We start from the raw sequence: 19,913 nt of genomic DNA, 5'->3' as shown, positions 1-19,913 counted from the left end.
TCCCTGCCACACACCACATCTGTTAGACCCGAGTGCCTTTTGAGAGAAATTAAGGTCTCCTAGGGTTTGCAGGGATGTGCTCCTGCATCAGGAAAAGGCAGCCAAGGGCCTGGCATAAGAAGGGCCCTGGGGTTTAGAGGTAGGTATTGAAGATGGCAATAGCTGTGCTCTTTAGTAAAAACAATACAATTCTTTTTGTATATTTAAGGAGGTTTGTTTGGGTTTTTTCTCCTCTGTTAATCCAGAGTGGAATTTGAGCCAGAAAGGAGAAACCAATGCTAAACACACTGCACACTCTTAAGTATTTGGTTTAAAATGTGTGTGAGGTCAACATAAAACATGCCTTGAAATTTGTATATTTACTGCAGTGAATTTTCTGTGCCTTGAGTTTGCTTTCTGTGGATTTCAGCCCACTTGATAGAATGAAATGCTGTGCATGAGAAAGAGTCCATTATGAATCTTCCCTTAGGAAATTTTTTTTGTCCTCTGCTTTTAAATTACAATCTGTATTATTTATGCCAATGTTTAAAATAGCTTCCTAACTTTCCCTGGTTAAAGTATTCTGAACCTACTCCAGACACATTTTACTATGCCCAACTCCCACTCACCATGAGTTTTTATTTCAAGTAATTTTTCGTGAAATAACATGCATCACAGCCAGAACCCTGTTGTTGTTACATAGCTTTCTTTACAGTTTTCCAGCTGTATTCCCCCTCCCATGATAAACTGTATTGTCAGTATGCATTTTTATCTTAGAATAAACAAATTGCATTCCCTTAATCTCCTCTCATAAACAGTGTCCTGTCATGCTGTTATTATTATTGTTGACCTTTTTTGGAATTTCTCCAGGTTATTAATGCTTTTTAAATGAGAATCATGGGATTTAAAGTGTTTTCTGAGCAGTGTTTACTCAGGAACTGATAGATAATTTCCTTTTGTATTTTTCTTTTCATCCTCCATTGCTTTTCTGACATCTTACTATGTTCAAAGCAGAGCTATGCAAACAATTGATTTGGGGGTTGCTGCGAGATCAAGACATTAAAGAAAATCTTTGTTTCAAACTGAACAAAGGCCATATTCAATCTAAAATATTTTGAATTTTGGGGGATTTATTTTTATGTTTTACCCCATTGTTAAAAGAAGAAAGGCATTTATTAGTTTTCATAATTAAAGCATCACTTAGAACAGAAAGTAGAAAAATCTGATTTTACGTTTTTCTGGCCATATTTGACTTCAGATCATAAATATTTTCAGTGCTCTCTGATCTATTTTTTTTTTTTTTTTTTTTTGCCTCAGAGTCTTCAAGTACTTCTGCACAGTATTGAGTGGATAAGTCAATATGTGTTTATATATCTGTATTTATGCATAGAAATAGAAATCTGTGGGAATGTCTTTATTTTAGTAATGGAAATCTCACTTGATTTCACTGTCATATAAAGGCATTGGTGACTGGATGGTGACTGGCCTCAGAAGGGGAAGGTCAAGCATAAACAACTTATTGAATCTTTGCAGATAGTGGTGTCATTTTAAACACTGGCCTATTTAAGCAGTGGTATTTTACTTGCTTTTATGTACACAGATATCTAAATCCTGGTGCTTTAGATGTCTTTACTCTGTTTTGGTTCTCCCTTGAAGTTAAGAATTCTGAGCTTGGGAATAGCCTAGCAGAAAGGAAAAATGCATGCCCAGTCCCTGTTGCAGTAAAGAAACCACAGTACTCATAAAACAAAACCCAGCAGACAGAACAACTAGATAGAAGTTGCCCAACTTTGCTAAAATTTTAGGTTGCAGAGAACAGTTTTCTCAGCTGTGTTACGTGCAGGGTGGAATCTCCTGATGGAGGTGGGATGGTGGGAAATTCAGGCCTGTATGGATTTCACTCATGTAGCAGGGTTAATGAAGACAGGCATTCCAAACTACTAGGTGGTTTTATGGAGGAGCTGGAGAAGGGCATGACAAGCTGCAAGGATAGGGCCTCATCTCTTTGTCAAGTTCTTATTGCTGGATGCTGTGTTCCTGGGGGTGTGATGGGGAGATCATGTGCAGCACCCTCCCAGTTCAAAGCTAAGCTTGGCCCTAAAAATCCCAGGTGGTACCTTTCTTTCCCCAGTAAAGCAGACAGCATAAAAGAGCCGTCATTGGGTTTGCTTTGTGTGGATCCTGATTTATGTGGTGTAGTGTGAAACACCCACCCAGGTTTTTCGAAAGAGGCACCAAACTGTTCACCACTTTTTAAGCTGACCTGCTTCTAGGCATGCACAGAAACAAGTTTGGCAGAGCTGAGAAGCTTTGCTGAGTGGGACTGGTGGGAGGTGGTTCCCAGTAGAGATGGCAGTCAGGGAGAGCACCAGCTCCAAAACTGCCCTAACTCCCCCAGGAGCTGGAGACTTGGCCTCTTTTTGTGCATTCAGCCTCCAGCCACTGCAAAATGAACATGGCTTCCCCAAGGACTCTGAAATGTACTGCCTTTAATGTGGCATAAAAAATAGCAAATCTGCTTTATAATAGTGTATTTTATATACACCATTACATTAAATACATTTAAAAGAAATTAAAATTCTGTGAGGTTTGTTTAATATTTTATTAGTATTACATTGTCTTGCTTCCATGCTGAGGCACTTAATTACAGGTCTGTGTTCCACCTTTCTTAGATTCTGTAAATAATAGGAAGCTGTTGGCTTTTGAAATCTGGGCAGGCTGTGTCTGTTTGCTAGAGCCGGTGGAGTACAGCTTGACCACAAACCTGCAAGGATTAATAAGCTGAAAAAGCACAGGCTTCTTGTCTGTCATTTTTGCTTCTTAACAGTAAGAGTGAAAAAAAGCAGCAAATGATGGCAGTCGTAACTTGAAATGCATTGGCCTCAGACTCACCTTGGATTTCTTCCTGTAAAAAATATAGTTTATGCAACCAATGGCATAGGGTTTTGCTGTTCTTTTCAACAGATGGCACTTGAACTTCATTAGTTTTTTGTAATAATTTCAACATTGTGTTACAGTAAATATTTGATTAGCTTACGACAAATTTTGCTTCTCATCCTGAATTGCAGGGTTGTTTCACCAGTTACCCCCCAGATATATTTCTCCTTCCAATGTTTTTCCCTTGCCTGTTGAAAACATGTCAAACTGATTTAAAATGTTTTATGCACATTGAAATAAAAACCATATGTCTTATATTAAGGGTGACTATGCATAAGCTTTCACTTGAATCAGGTTTTGCATGCAGTTTCGTGCACTTGCAGATACACTGTGCCCTCCTCCTTGCACAGGGGAACCAGATTTGGGAGATGTGTTGAAGGGGCCTCTGAAAACCCTTTGTTAAACTTCTGCCACCAACGTGACAGGAGGGCTGGGATCTTTTCCCAGTCTGTGATGAAGTTTGCTGCCTCTCTGTGTACTGCTAAGTTATCCCTGCCAAAGATGACATTTTCCAGTTCCTAAAAATACTTCTGACCAGCCTATGCATTTCCCTTCAAACAGACCAAATAGTACTGCCCGGTACATTAAAAAATCCTCTAAGGTGATACTGCATGGTTGCTTATTAAATATACTTGTCCATAGGTGGATTAAAGATATAATTTCTAAACTGTAAAATGCAAGTTAGCATTGTGTTGTACAACTCCTAGTGTATTTTTTGAACCTCCAATTTCAATGTTTGTTTTGATGTTGGTGTAGGAAAGCAGCATCCTTCTGTCTCTGATAACAAAGAGCCTTTTTGTTTGAACAAGAAGATAAGTTCCCTAGACTGTTCCCTTCTGCTCCATGAGCATATGTTCCCCCTGACAAAGGTCACTTCAGGCTGAGAAGAGTGAAATTATGGGAGTCATTTTTAAGGTGGTGTTAGAATGGCTCAAGTTCCATACAGTAGCACAAAAAATAACTAGGTCAGGCTGACTTCTGTATGAAAAATATCCTTAAAAATACATAAAGCAGCAAAAAACTCCAACTTGTAATGCTCTTTGTCTGTTCCAACATCCGCTTTTGGCTTCTCTACAAATCAGTGAATTAGAAACAATTAAGAAAAACACTAGCCCAGATCACAGTGATATGCAGAATATGCATGATGGCTCTCAGCCAATGTCAGTAATTATTTTGTAGTGTTTTGAGAGAAAAGCTTGATTGATTGTGGTTTTACAGAATACATAAGTCACATTATGTATTCATGTTGAGATCTGCAATGCTTATAATTTGCATTAGTGTGGCTCAGATTACTACTAAAACTATAGTACTTAGATCAGAAAACTGCTTAATGAGATTAATTATTTGATAACAATCCTTCTTTCAAAGTAAAAAGAATAAGCAAGAAAAATGAGCAAAAATCAAGATAAATAATAATTTGTAAAATTGCATTTTGATCCAAACATAGGGGAGCAGAATCTGTGTTGCAGTCCTTCTCAAAAATCTGTCTGGTTTTGAGCTGGAAGTCTTCTTGCCCAACACGTTTGAACAATTTATGGAGACCCACACCCAAAGTTTTTCTCTACACCCCCTCTGACTGTGTCTCTGCCAGCTGCCCAAGTTCCCAGCTGCTACTGGGCCAAGCACTCAGCTGAAATGTGACCACAGACCTGTCTGCTGAGGGAGCACTGCTGAGCAGTTGGGTGGATGTCCACCCAAGAGTGGGGAGTGTGGATTCATTCATTGGCCAGTGCAGTGGGATAGGGAAGAGATGCCTGTTGTACCCTGGATTGAGGATGCCAGACATTGCTGTACCCAGTTTCTTGCTCTTATTTGTGGAGCACAGCTCACAAATGTGAGTTTGATGACTAAACCTTGTATAAAACCAGAGGGGTGATTAGGTACTAAAATCCAAGATTCACAGCGGAGACCACTCCAGACATGCCCACAGGAGATGCCAGGGAGAAGTGCCCATCTCACAGACTTAGTCACCTGCCTGTGGTCCTGGTTGTGCCCATGTGCATGGCTTGGATTCACTGTGAACCTCTGTACCAGAGCCAGACCATCTCTGTGAGTGCAGAAATTCAGCAGGTTTAATTCCCCTGAAAAATGGGCAGTCCTAGAGCTGTGTCACACCTGAGCAGTTAGACCTTGAGGAAAGAGTCTGAGTCCATTCCCCTTTTTAGATAAAAGGAGCCCAAATCAACACTTCTGCTAAGAGTTCCTGAACCAGTGCAACCTGTCTTCAGCTTCCTCCCTGATGTTAGACCTCATTATAGTGGAGAGAGTGGCACAGGCGGAGCATATGGGAGCAGCTTTTGTCATCCAAAGATTACAGCAGTCCATATGGAGGAGAGCTGTGACCTGTTCCTTGCTCTCAAGGTTCTATCTGCCTTTACCCCGGGTACTGTTCAGTGAGAAATTTAATAGTTAAGTCCAAAATAAGAGTCTCCCATACAATAATCCTAAGTCAAGTAAGTAAAAAGCCAAAGGCCAGGGACTGGAACCAAAACTCACTGTCATCTAAGGTCTTGACACTTTGAATTCATCACATCAGCACATCTCCCACTAGGAGACTTCAAAATGGGTCATTTTTAAGGGTGTTATCTAAAGTAAAGCCTGAAGTGTTACTGCTTCTTTGCAGCTTTTTTTTTTCTTTTTTTTCTTTTTTTTTTTTTTTTTAAATTTCTCCATGCATGTGAGCAGTGTGGTTTTCTTTCCTAGGTCATTTTTAGTGTACAAAATCTATCTTGCAGGAGCAACCCTATATTAAATAGAAAAATAAAAGGAGTATTAGTGCTTCCTGGAAATATACTGCTTATGCTGTTAAGTATTAGAGCTAGAGATATAGCTGTGACTTAAAGCTGTCATGATAAATTGAAGCAAATCTCTTAAAAATGCAGGTCCTTTCATTAGTGGAATTCTGAATTCATTACAACTGAATTCTCTCTACTTTTCCATCTGCTTCTAATGACTTTGCTGGATATTTTTTCACACAGTCAGGCCCAAGCTCTAGGAGTCTCTAAATCAGGCTATCTAGAGAGACAGCATGCCACTTACTCGTCAAGTAGCTACACCAAAGAGGTTAATATGTATGCATATTTTGGTCACTTTGCTGTATCATGGAGTGCTTTTGAAGGCAAGAAAGCTCAGTAAATTTAAATGCTTTACATTTTGAGGACAAGCTGTTTCTGTCAGCACTGTTTTATTTACAGCTCTGTTTCACTGCCTATATGCAAAACCTACTTCAAGATCGATATACATATAAGGATATGTCATTTTTATGAGTGTTATCTGAAGAGAAGTCTGAAATGTTAAAGCAACATTTCATTGCTTCTTTGCAGCATTTTTTTTTTTTTTACATTTTTCTGTGCATGTGGGCAATTTAGCAGTTCGGTTTTCCTAGGTCGTTTCTGGTGTACAAAAATCTATCGTTTGACTCCATAAGCATGACATGTGTATATGTGTATATGTGTGTATGTGTATGTATATGTATGTGTGTATGTGTATGTATATGTATGTGTGTATGTGTATGTATAGGTATAGGTATAGGTATATGTATGTTAGTGAACTCCAAATGCCATACTGCTGAAGCTGGTGACTCAACGTGTAGCACCTTTTGGAGGACGGGGTAAGAATCCTTGTAAGAGGAGCTGTCCCGCCGCTGTCCTTTGGCTGTGGCTGTGCCGGGCAGGGGATGCAGCTGGAGGTGAGGTTTGCCCACGCCCAGAGCGGGGCGCGGTGGCCGCCCTGCGCCAGCCGGAGGCGTGGCGGGCCTGGCACAGGCGGCTCCTTCTTCTCCCGCTCGTCCATCCCGGCCCCAGGGCTGTAACTGCGTCAGATGCAGGATGGGAAGCCTGCCCTTGGATGTTCCTAAGAGTGTCCCGGTTGATCCCCGTGCTGCGGAGGGAGAGTGTGAGCTCCCCGAGCAGACGCCGCGGGCGCCGGCCGGGCCGCCCTCACCCCGTGCCGGGCGGTCACAGCTCCGCCCGGGCGGCGCTGCCCGCACGGCTCGGCACGGCTCGGCACGGCACCGCAGCTGGCACGGGCTCCCTTCTCCTCCCTGGGGCTCAGCCCGGCCCAGCGGCTGTCGCGATGCTGTCAGGGCAGCGAGGAGGCGAAAAGGCGGCGCAGAGCGCGATGCCGCCTGCGGAGCGCTCTCGGCTCGGTGCCGCAGCCCACCGAGCGGTACAGAGCACTGGGCTCTGCAGCACTGCGCTCTCGCTTCTCACATCCCCGTTCCCGGCAAAGGGCAAGGCTGGAAAATGTGACGGTGCTTCGCTGGCCATCCTTGCGCTGTTCCTCGCGTTGCACAGAGCAGGGCAGAGCTCTGTCCGTGGCGTGGGCGTGCTGCTCGCAGCCCGCTGCCGGGGGGGCGAGGACGGGCTGCCCTGCACGGACACCGGCCTGGCCCCGTGGGCTGCGACACTGGTGCTGCAGCCTGCAGGAATCAGTCAGCTCCAAATGACATACTGCTGAAGCTGGTGCAGCAGCTTTTGCAGGAAGGGGTAAGACAGTCCTTTTAAGAGGAAAGTCTCTCGTCGGAGCTAAACGAGTGTTACGGCCAGTTAGGACAAAGGAATGCGGGGTTGAGAAATGTCAGTCTCTTTCGTAGTTAGCACTAAATTAATGGGCTGTTCTGGAGCTTACATGTGTGAGATTTTGCAATTACATAGTCACAGTCACAAAAACAATCAACAGTCGTCCTTAGGAAGCTGTCAGCCTGGAGAATGGCATTAGGAGAACGAGAAGCCATGTTCAACCCCTGCCTGCACTGCTGGTAAACAGTTTCATGTTTTGTTATTTGTAAGATAGAAGTCATGAGAATATGTTGCAATAGATATTTTATGGATAGATGCCATGTTATTTTGCTCAGAGATGTCTACCAAATGGGAAAAGATGTTTTTTAAAGTCTCCTAATAACACTGCTGTCAAGCTCTGCTACACACAATACTGGCTTGAACATAATTTATACGCTTGGAACAATTACTAGCAGTGACCCCTTTAACTTATAAAATGTTCTCAAAGATCCTATAAATAGCCACATGCCTAATTTTAAACATAAGTAGTCTCCTGTACTAAGTGTTAAGCTTGTGTGTAGCTGTTATTAGAATCAGGGCCAGGAAGGTTATTTCATGCTTTGCAGACACTGTTCCTGTCTCAGATGCAGTTCAGTCTTTCAGAAAGCTCTGCTGATGGTGTGGTTGTGTTTTCAGGCTCCGCTGGCTCTTACCAGCCGTGCCCGGTCCTGCAGCTCTTGGTGCTCCAAGCCAGGCAGGTCAGGGAGAGGCGATTGTTAAGCCTTGCTACTCGGCCATGCTTTCAATAGTGAGATCTGATTATGATGTGATCTACTTACCCAGAGATGAACCTTGGCTGGGGCTCCTGCTCTCTGTGCCACAGCCAGGACTTGCCTTGGGAAAGCTGCTGGTGTCTTGCAAGAGCAAGAATGTTTTGGGGACCCAAACACCAGAGGTATGACATCTGTGTGACATGTTTACCTGTTTGGGTCTTGGTTAGAAAAGTATTTATTTTGGTGTGTATTGTGGTACTTCAAGAAATTATTTGGAGTGTATGTTAGTCTTGTAGATGGGGATATTTTGTTTATCAGGAAAACTCTGTTGCATCTTGGAACATCATGTCCCATGATAATTTTGCTTCCCCGAGGAGAGGGTCACTCTTATTTACATCTGTAAACATGATACAAATACTCTGTGAAAACAAGTGGTTTTGCTGCTTTCCTTCCCTTCCCTTGCAAATTTGCACACAGCTCTGATCTGGTTATGGGTGTGGTGGCTTGGGTCTGATTATCAGGGGCGTTGTACTGGGTATGGAGCTGGTTAGAGGTGCTAGGGCTGGGTCCCTGGGATCTCCTTTTGAATACCTAAGCTTTGTATCTGAGCACTTTGAAATTGGACTGAGGAATATCCTGGGGTACGCTGATGCAGAGGCACAGAGAAATGGAGGCTGGTCTCAGATGTCATGAAGTAGGGAAAGTATTGGGTTAAATCCAATCACACCTTATCCTAAGGCCAGTTGCTAAGTGTTACCCAATGGTAAGAATGGTTGCTGGCTGAATCAGCCCCTTTAAGGCTGTGAGGCCAGGCTCTGACAAAGCCTTTTCTCAGTCTCAGGCATTCAGGGTGAATGATGCACCCTTCACCATCAGCTCTGTGTAGAATTTAAGAGAGATTGAGGACTAGAAGGTCTAGCTGCAATTGAGGGATGATGGTGGCTGCAGTTGCATCTCCCCTGTGTGGAAAAGATAGCAAAAACTGCAAGTTTGTAGCTGCTGGCTTGGGGATGTCTATTGATGGGATGACACCCAGAAAGTCCCAGGTGGGAAATGCTCTCCTTGGTCAGCTGCTTAAAGGATGTTGGAGAGTTATTTCCATCCCCTCAGCTAACGACACCATTCATTATTGTGGCTCAACAGCATGAGACCACCTGGGTATGGCATAGAACATTTGCTGTTAGACTGACAGATTGGAAAAAAATTATAGCTTTGGTGTGTTTTTGTTCCAGAGGACAAGACTTTCTTAATATATCTATCTACCTAAGCAAAATGAGAGCAGTTTTCCTTGGATATGCCAGAGCTTGTAAAATAAAAGGTGTGATCGGTAGAAAATCAGTCATCAGATGACTTGGTACCTGAGAAGCACTTGAGACCTACATGTGATTACTGGATTATTTTAAGGTTATTAGAGCTGCTTCACTATGCTTCTGTACAACATGAAAACCTGCCTATGTGTGAAGATTAATACATAGATATTAGCCTGTACATGTTTATCCCTATATATATATATGTACATTTATGTTATCTGAGGAAACAAAACAGAAGCGGTGAGCAGTGTTTCTGCATGGTTGTAAGCATGAGAAATACCCAGTTACAGTGGTGTGTTCTAATCACTCTGCTTCTGAAGGAGCCATGTGAGCAGCCGCATTCGTCTGTCGATGTCTGTGGGAGAGCAAACAGGTTGTCACAACAAGTGTTCCTGTCTGAGACCTAAAATGGCTTCTGTAGTGTGAAGGTTTTGTGTTCAAATGCTTTTTTCTGCTCTTGTTCAAGTGCCAGTTCTGAAGAAATGTTGAAAATCTGGAACAGATCCAGCTCTTGTCCCCAGGGATGTTTGAAAATCCATGCAACTTCTGAAATTCACCCAGAACAGACAAAGGAAGGATGCTTGTGATTCACTGTTATTTTGAAAACAATCTTTGAGTTATAATTTCCATCATGTCTTCACTCTTTCCTTTTCCTTTCTAGGTAGTGAAGCTGATTTTAGCTCTTCAAGCAGCACGGGCAGTATTTCAGCACCTGAAGTCCATATGTCAGCTGCTGGAAGCAAGAGATCTTCTTTTTCTCGCAAGTAAGCAAAGCAATTTTTCCTGAATATTGCTAGTGCAGAGATAGACTACTGGGTAAGGTCTTGCATTTTAAAATGATGGGGTTAACACAAGGCTCTTGGGCAGCACACTGGTGAGAACTGCAATATAAGAAAGAAAAAAAAATGCTGTATTCAGTGCACAAAAATTGTCAGTCTGCCAGATGAGCCATCTTGTTGGGTTTTTTTTGTTTGTTTATTCATGGCAAGTATGGAAAATAGAATCAGGTAAGGCAGAAAAGGCATTGGCTGGAGTGGAGAGAGCTGGGTGTTAGTTAACAGCAGTATTTCTAACCAGTTAACTTAAACCTTTTGGTCTTAACAATTTGTTTTATCTATTTCATACATTTTCAGCTGAGCTTACACCTTTCCAGATTGTGATCTTATTTTTTGTTGTAAGAAATAGACAGTATTGCCTTTGATGTTGGACTTTTTTTCTGAAATACCCTTGACCAGCCTATAGGCATTTTTTTTAAGAAAAATTGTATCATAGTCATCTGTCTAAGTGAACCTTTAATGAAGATTCTGTAAGATTTCTCCCTGTCATATCTGAATTGCAAATTCAGACAGCTTGAGGGCACAGGGGCATTGGGATGGAGCAGTCCTGCCCACACAATCCCTGCTGGTTGCTTTTTGTGGAGCAGGAGGAAGGAGTTCACAGGGCAGGGCTGGTTTCCTGCCTGTTGTGGAAGAGCTGGCAGGCAGGCTGGGACAGCAGCAGGATACTCGTGTGCCTGAGTCACAGTCCTGAAGGTCGCAGTGTGAGGCTCTGAGAGCACTTTCCTATCTGTATCACGAGACTCTTAGAAAAATAAACACTACTTAAGTTCCCTCTAGATTACATTCAACAAGTAAAGTTACTGGCTGTGGGAAAAAATGGTACTAAGTACAATATGAAGCCCTAAAATCACCTTAATTTCAGTAAGATTCTGCATCATTTCATATACTGGGCATTTTAATATAACTTTAAACTAGAGCATACTGACATCCTGCACTGGACTGAAGTCCTCTGTAATAAGGCTCCTTCAGATGTGCTGCTATGTTAAGCACAGTCTCTGCAAATTCTGCTACACACCAGATTTGATGATACACTGTATAAAGTGGTAAGAGATATCTCCTTTGCAATACTTGCAAAACTTTTTTAACTGTTCTTGCTATAAAACACTTCAGCGTTGTCACAAACCACAGTCCTGTACTTCATTGTAAAATAATTACAAAATCACCCAAACCGCAGCAGTGTGATGAAGGTTCACAGCAGCCACTCAACCATCTGTTCCTTATAAACTGTTCCATTTGCTGAGAAGGGAAAAAACCAAGTGAAACAATTTAAAGAAGAGATGTTGCTTCATAGTTCTGTGGTATTTGATTTTTTATATTCAAGTGTTCTCTTTTGCTGTCTGAGTTTGCCTTTTTCTGGTATTTTTTGTTTGGATTTTTAAGTTTACTTTTTTTAAACCTGCCCTTTCCTTACCATTTAGAAGAACAACTTCAGTGGGAGAGTGAAGGTAGCAGTCTAGTAGTGTAGGATGACAAACCAAGTGAGCAGGAAAGGGACATATCCCGGGAAGCTGGTCTCAGAGCACTCCAGCCCTTGGGCAGCTGTCAGGCAGGGAGGATACCAATTGCTTTCAAGCACACACAGTTGACAGATTCTTTGATAAAGAATGGGAAGAGAAATGTAAATATATATGAGAAAAACTGGAAGAAAAAAGAAGGAAAATTCTGTGCTTTTCTTTGTCTCTTTTAATACTATTTCAGCCTGCTCTCCATGGGGTTCAGACTATATCAAAGTGAATGAATAGCTGACCATGACAGATGAAGCACCTAGTATGCCAAAGGCAGAAAAGAACAGTGGCCCAAACAAAATCTGTTTTTATTGCACACTGTGATCCCTCAGGCTGCTTGCTGAGGAGCATGAAAGCTGTTTTACAGCAACTCTCCAAGCACAGGCACCACTCTGCAGGCCTGGCCAGGGAAAGCTGCAGTGTGGTTCTTTTGGCATTAGTCCAAACCACAGGCCTCTCATGACTTAACAGAGTCAAAGATTCAGGGAACGTGGATGATCTGAGGGAGTCACTGGGAACTGCACTGTCCACAGAGAGATGTAAAATGGCTGAGATTTCCTCAGAACACGTAATTCAGGCTGAGAGCACCCTGCCAGTGAGAGAACATGCAGCACTTGATCGTGTCAGAACTTTATTTCTTTGCAGCCACTCATGGTTATCTCTCTGGTTTATTGTTTAGAGAACTTTCTGTGTAAAATAAGACATATAATGGGTTGTGTGATAAGAATAATGCTTTCACCGTTTTGGTTCTTCTCCAGTCGTGGTCCTTATGGTCGAAATAATGGATCCTTATCCTACAAGTCTGGAGCCAGTCCACCGGCTTCACATGGAAAGGACGCTTCATCAACACTGTGCAAAAACCATCTGAGTCCTGCTAACATCCATCAGAGTTATAGGGCTTCTTCAGCCAGCAGCAGCAACTCAGGCTCATACAAAGGAAGTGACAGCAGTCCAGTGATGAGGCAAGTCTCCTCTGAGTGTTTCAGTCTCCTGGTGTTGGGTTCATTGATACTCTGTGCACTGTAGCGTGGGATCAGCTGTAGGAGTTGCCATGCAGGTCATCTTGCTCCTCACCATACTTGTGATGCCTCATATAGGTGACTTGACAGTCAGCAAGTTTCTCCATGCCATGTAAAAGCTTTATTGTTTCAGCACTGTAAAAGTCAAGTTTACTTCAAGTCAAAGCCCTTTGCAGTTGGTTTTCCCTCCAAGGCAGGCTATTTCATGCCATCAGTTCTCATGAGGATTTACTGGTTCGTTTGTTGTAGGGTTCTTTTCAAAGAGAATTGGGCGGGGTAGTGTAGGAAACATGACACTTGGGCGAAAATCCATCCCGCCCAGCCTTAGGCACCTCCCTAAGGAGTGCAGTTTCCTGTATAGGAAAGAACACAGATACCTGCCAGAACTTGTGACACATGTTGCAGAGAAATGGCCACCATGCTGCTGCTGTTGCCCTCTCTCCCAGAGAGCTGAGCAGCCAAGCATGTAAGATACACACCCAAAGCTAGACAGGATGAGTGTAGATTTCAGTGTGCTCAGCTTTATAAATCCTGTGTGGAGCTGAACTCAGTCCTTGGGCTGCCTTGCCTGGCTGGCTGTAGATGGGTGCCCTTGCCCTGCCTGCTCCTGGGCACACCACCCATTTGGGGTGAGGGGTGGCCAGGTATTTTAAAGTTAAAGTTAAAAGCCTCATTTGATGTAATGGCACTGAAACCAAGTGCAATAAATAGAAAATCTTGCACTGTAGCAACAAATCAGCTGTTTCCTCAAGTACTTTTATTTGCAAGGTGAAATAACTTCTGTGGACACTGAGGAGCCCCAGGTGAGTCAAGCTTTGCATTTATCAGTCAACGGGATGTTTTTCATTGTGCCAGGACTTAACTGTAGGAGTGATGTTATGTGATGGTTTGTTTTGGGTTTTTTCAGGCGATCAGGGAGATACAATTCTTGTGGTGACAATCACAGCATTAAGCCACAAAATCCAGAGCAGTATTTGACTCCTCTGCAGCAGAAAGAAGTGGCAGTACGACATTTGAAAACCAAGCTGAAGGAATCTGAAAGCAAACTTAAAGAAAGGTAAACCTCACTTCAGAAATCAGTCAGAAAGATTTATTTGGGAACATTTAGGGTGGGAATCCTGAGGTTTTTTTACTCATTTCTTGATCAATGAAGTTTCCATTAAAAAATGTGAACTATGATCAGTCTGATTAGGTTGTTTTCAGTATTTCAGGTTTCAGAGTGTACTAAGGGGATGCAAAACAATGAGTTTGTTTATAAATATAGTTGTCTCTTTTTCCTTTTTCAAACATTCACAATAAAATACTTTAAAAAGACAACTTTTTACAAGTGTGATTTAGATTGAGACCTTTTATACATAGAGCAGTTTCTACCTGCCAGCATGTATTACCTAAGGGCCCTGTTCTACCTTAGTGCAGTAGAACTGCAAATGTCCCCCTTTTCCCCAGTGAAAGAAAAGTTCGTACCCAAACCACTGTGCCTATTTGTGGTTTTGTCGCTTATATACTGAATTTTTCACAATAGCCCTTTGTGTGGATGCTGAGCAAAGGGACAACGTGCATTATGCAGCAACAGATGTCTCTTATACTTGCACTCTGGGAGCTGACTCTCCAGCACAGACAACCCAAGGGGGCACAAAGAGCTGCTAGAATGGAGACCAAGACAGAGTTCCAGGGACCCTGTGCTCTTCCTCTGCATCAGCAAGGCCTGGGACTGACACAGGAGTCCCTCTCCCCTGTGTGCTCCCCATGTGCTTGCAGCTTGTGGCTCCCTGCTGGGGAGGCCAGCCAGGTGCCTGCAGAGCTGAGCTCCCTGGCTGTCGAGGCCAGCGTTGGCTCTGGCAGTGTGCGACAAGCTGCTGGCAGGCACTGGGGATGCATCCAGGCAGCTGTTCCCCTTTGTCCAGGGTGAGGCAGTAGGAGAGATTTTTAAGCACTACAGTGGTTAGACCTGACCTAGAGGTCACCACTTGTGCCTCAAATTGTCCAGGATCATGACACAGCCCACAAGGTTGCTGGTTTTGTGGGGAGCTCAGTGACTCCCATTAGCAATCAGCTGGCATATCTTTGCTTTCTCAGAGGTGGCCACAAATAGCACCTGGAAAAATTTGCTTCCTTCTTGGAGCATCTCAGCAACAGAGCCATCACTGTGTGGTGGGGCCTCATGTTGACTTTAACTGAGCAGTCAGCAGAAGTGTTACATCATTTTTATTTTGCTACAGGGAAACAGAAATAGAAGAGCTTAAAGCTCAGCTGGGACGGATGAGGGAAGACTGGATTGAAGAAGAGTGCAATCGTGTGGAGGCAGAGCTGGCCTTAAAGGAAGCAAGAAGCGAAATTAAACAACTCAAGCAGGTTATTGAAAGCATGAGAAATAGCTTGGCTGAGAAAGACAAAAAAATTCAGAAATACTTCACAGACATAAACATTCAAAACAAGAAACTGGAATCTTTGCTGCAAAGCATGGAGATGGCTCAGAATCACTCTGTGAGGGATGAGCAGTGCCTGGAGTACACGAGTGACTCAGAGGGGAAGCTGCTATCATTGTGTGCCACCCTGCCAGACAGCCCCATCACAGAGGACCAAGGTCTGGAGGAGGTGGCAGACAGTGATCTGCTTCTTAGTGAGGACAGAGCTAACGGGACTGACTCATCTGGAGAGAGTTTGACCACCACAACCTCTGAGTTGAGTGATCCAGCTCCCTTCAGTGCTGCTGTAAATAAAGAGATGCTTGAAATCATTCTGGATGGAAAACTAACTTATTGCCAGGAGGAGGAAAAAAGCAACATGACAGTGGAACAGGCCATCCAGACTGATGTGGTGCCATATAGCTTAGATGTGGAGCAGCTCATTCAAAATATCTTCAGAGCTCAAGACACCTGTCCTCTAAGCCCACCTTCTTCACTGAAGGAATTGGGTGAATTTTCTCTTGGAAGCTTCAGTGATTCTGGTATCATAGTGGACTTAACTCCAAGTGATCCCAATTCTGCCATCCTTTTGTCTCCTATGGAGTCTCCATGCAGGAGGGTGGAGCACAGAGTTAATGAAAACCGTTTCATGAAAGAACTTGATTTTACAGAAACTCATGATGATGAAGCCTTTGAGTATGTTAATACAGGAATAAAGAGGAGATACTGGAGCAGCAGTCTCCTTGGGGATCTTCTGGCTGTAGCAGCCCCTGTTGTACCAACTATTGTGTGGGCTTTGAGTACTCAGAGAGGGGGAACAGATCCTATTTACAATATTGGAGCATTGCTTCGTGGTTGCTGCTTGGTGGCCCTGCACTCTTTACGCCGAACACCCTTCAATATCAAAACCTAAAGTCTACTCTGTCCCTGGGCACCAACTGGCTGAGGCAGAGAGAAAGAAGGATGAGATAGATCATAAAAGGTTACTGTATATTCTGGCAGAATCTATCATTTGCTTTTGACTATTTGATTTGCACTATAAATCAGTTCAAAAACATGTTCCTTGTTTCAAAATAAAAAAAAAAAAATAAGCTGAACCTCATACTTCCACAAGAGGTTTTTAACAGTACTGCTGCTTACAGAAATAGTCCTCCTGCTCCCAGGCACCATGTCCCTCCCCTGTGCTGGTGACTTTCTGGTGCCAGCACATCTTCACAGTGAACATAACAAGGGCAACAAGAATTTGAGCCTAGTGCTCTTTCATGTTCCACTGCTGAGCTAGGATTAAGCTCAGTCACTCCCCTTGATGGTTCACTGAGGAAATGTACAAGCACTTTGCACTGGCTCAAGGGTAGTGCGAGATGCACGAGGGAACAAGTGGCTGGAGAAAGGTGGGGCATTTCTCTGGACAGCACTAACCTTCCCTTAGGATATCACACCTGTGCTCCAGAAGCATGCTAGCGCTTTCCATTTGTTGTCCCAAGTGTCAATTCAATTTAGAGGTAAACCCCGTATTCCCCAGGCAGCTTCCAGCACATCGTTTGTGCCTGTCTCATGTAGTGCTCTTCTCAATTGTGCAATTGCTTGAGCATTTCACTGGTCTTGTGCGTATACAGGGACTGTAACCAAAAATTTACATCGTTGGGAGTCTTAACACTTGTTACAATGATAAGCATAGGCGTGGATACACTTTGACTTTTAATGTTGTTTTAAAGTCTTTATGTATTGGAACCTGAGAGTCTTTTGAGCCCTTTGAAATACTATGTATAAATGTATTGTGTTTTAACTTATTGTTTATTTAATTGCTTTATTGTAAATTATCTTTATAATCACAAGTTCAGTAAAGCATGATAGATATGTCAAACGCGTGAGTGTTTTACTGTACAAAGATATAAAAAATACCCCATTCTAGCTGAGCTGTCAGATACAGGCTGAGCTAGGGGAGGTACTGTATCAGGTACTGTTCCAGGAAATCAGAATTAGACTGAGAAAACCTGAATACAGTTCCAAGTGTAAGCACTCACCAGGCTGATGAAAGGCTCCAGCTGGGCTGCAGTTGCACACACAACCCACTCAGCCGCCTCACACAGCCTTCACAGATGCAAGTGACCTAGTCTTTAACCCAATGAAATAATCTGGAAACCTGTAACTCCTCAGCGCTGCAATCCCAGAATAGTACCAGTCCTTCTGGCATTTAACCCACCTGACAGTCATGTGGGGTCAGTGTGCATGCACAGTGTGACCACCAAAACATTAATTCTCCATGTCCAAAACCTAAGATCTGTGGATAGATCAGAGGACAGCAATGAGACCCAACAGGCAAAACAGTGGGGTTTGTCTGGCTCCACCCAAGCTTTCAGCCCCACCTCTGGCCATTCAAATCTCAGTGGCCTCCTGTTTTCCCCTTCTGCAAAACTAGTATTTCCTTGTGTGACCCAGAGAAGAAGGGATCCAGGGAAGCCTGACTGTGCCATGTATTGCTCTGCAGCTTTTGGGAAGTTACAGTAATTCACAAAGGAGTATAATTGGCCATGTGTGGGGAGCATTTGCAACACTCAACAGGCTGATACTGATGCTTACAGAGGTGACTCGCACATCTTTCACCTCCCTGTGGTGCCTGAGTGATGAATTATTTTGTGTTTGCCATGGAGATTTTAGAGGTTTCATTAAGCATTACATTAAGGAAGAGAACTCTTAACAGATCAGTTGAAGTAATAAAAAATGAGAGCATCTTGCTTACATTGCCATAACTTTTTCTTCCATGCTCTCCCACCTTCTTGGGTGCTTGCAGCCATCTGGCTTGCCTTGTGACACTGCTGCACTACGTATTACTCAAATGTCACTTTCAAAAGCTTTTACATCATAGGGACACTAGGGCCAAAATTACCAGTTGGAGATATTAATATAAATTTTATACAACCTGGATTTTTATAATTCCTGAATATCTCTTCTTGGGACTGAAATGGATTACAGAAAAATATGTCCATCCATGCAGGGCCAGAACAGCAGTACTGATGTTACCAACTTCATTACCATGTTGGATTTTTCTTTCACAGCCATTATTGTTTAAGTGATCTTTGAGTGACAGTGAAATGCACAATAATTTAGAAGAAAACTTATTTTCAGTTCTAGATGTATTCACTGTTGACTTTGTGGGGGGTTTTTGCAGCAGAGGCAACAAAGCACAAAAAACTATACTTAAGTTTAAGATGCCGTAGGCCGATCTCATAACCAGAACAATGTTGAAGTTTCTTGCTGCCCTTAAGATTCTTCATCAGTTCAGCTTTCATAAGACATTTAACTACTATGCTCAGAGAGAGATGACAGCATTCTGATCACATTCCTGATAAAGCCTTGGCTCTGATCTCTATCTAAAATTCAGTTCACTTCTAAGCCTCCACCTTTCCTCCTCCATACTGCAAGGACATAAGACAGCTCAAGGTGCCCTCTGTTAGAACACACCTGAATTGCTATAATGCACAAGTCCCAGACTTTGGTCTTTGTTCCATGATCCATAGAGGATAAGCCAGTTGTTGCTCCAAACATACCAACTCCGCTTTTTCCCTTCTAATATTACACTTAAGTCTTAGTTATGTCTCACCTGAATCTCACTGGTGCTGTACCAACTAGGTGAGGACCATCAGCCTCCAAACAGTTCAAAAGAAACTCCCATCCTTTTTTTGTGAGTTTAGAAAATGCTCATACCCACACCTGTACCCCACTGGAAAGTCACATCTCACAGCATGCAGGTGAGGAGGACATGCAGCTCATACACTATGGGTAAAACAGTAAACACCTGAATTCGTGCTTACAGCACAAGAACAAAATCAGCTTCTTCCTGGGCTGAAGGGATGCATGTTCATATTCCACTATACATTTTATTTCTAATCCAGGGACAAAAAAAGCTTTTCTTTCATATTCAACTTTGAGGTACCCAACATGCCCTCCTGCTGAAAATGTTGAGACTCAGGCATTTGACCCCTTCCCACCAGAGATCCATCCCTATCCTTCACAGAATGTGTCAGGTTGGAAGTTGGTCATCTGGTCCAACCTCCCTTCTCAAGCAGGGAGCACATGGCACAGGATGGCAGCCAGGCACTTCCTGAGTATCTTTAGTGGGGGACACTACAACCTCTCTGGGCAATCTGTTCCAGTAAGGAAGTCCTCAACTCAAGTAAGGAAGTTCTTCCTCATGTTGAGGTAGAACTTGCTGTGCATCAATTTCTGCCTGTTGACTCTTTTCACCCTTATGTCCTTTTCACAAGGTTGTTCCCAACTCGTAATTACTCATTTCTCGTTCCTTTCCCTGCAAATCAACTCCCTCTTAATCCCAAACTCCTGAAACACATTTAGCACTGTTTTATATATGCCCTATATAAGAAGTGAGTATTTTGCTCCAAATCCCCTCAGACTAATCAATACAGGACCTGGCAAGCATTAACAACTACAGCACAATCAAGGAAAGGATTTTTCAGTCATCCTGGCAGGTCAATCTCCACAGTCAAGAATATCAGTGAAAGCAAACAAATCCAGCTTTCAGCCAAGAAAGGAAAAAAATTAAAAATCACATGGCCAACAGCTAAAATATGAATGAGAAAAAGAGGAGCATATGGCAGCAGAAAGGAAAGACAAGAAATACACACAGGG

At 43.1% G+C, this 19,913-nt stretch overlaps 1 protein-coding gene across 3 annotated transcripts in view; it reads left to right on the top strand.

Moving 5' to 3' along the window:
* SYBU (syntabulin) overlaps positions 1–17,130 on the top strand; it is a 39,490-nt gene extending 22,360 nt beyond the window's left edge. For 2 of the 3 annotated variants that reach the window (XM_030266581.4, XM_030266580.4), the window contains exons 4-7: positions 10,160–10,262; positions 12,601–12,804; positions 13,769–13,918; positions 15,081–17,130. In XM_030266581.4, coding sequence (XP_030122441.2) covers positions 10,160–10,262; positions 12,601–12,804; positions 13,769–13,918; positions 15,081–16,179 — 1,556 coding nt within the window. In that variant the 3' untranslated portion in view covers positions 16,180–17,130. Of the gene's footprint in view, positions 1–8,296; positions 8,371–10,159; positions 10,263–12,600; positions 12,805–13,768; positions 13,919–15,080 lie in introns of those variants that run through there. The other variant, XM_072924940.1, reaches the window with a different exon arrangement.
* Positions 17,131–19,913: the final 2,783 nt, after the last annotated feature.

Source organism: Taeniopygia guttata, chromosome 2 (genome assembly GCF_048771995.1).
Source record: "Taeniopygia guttata chromosome 2, bTaeGut7.mat, whole genome shotgun sequence".
Taxonomy (NCBI): Eukaryota; Metazoa; Chordata; class Aves; order Passeriformes; family Estrildidae; genus Taeniopygia; species Taeniopygia guttata.
The sequence above is the reverse complement of the archived record's forward strand: the minus strand, read 5'-3'. Positions and strand labels throughout refer to the sequence as shown.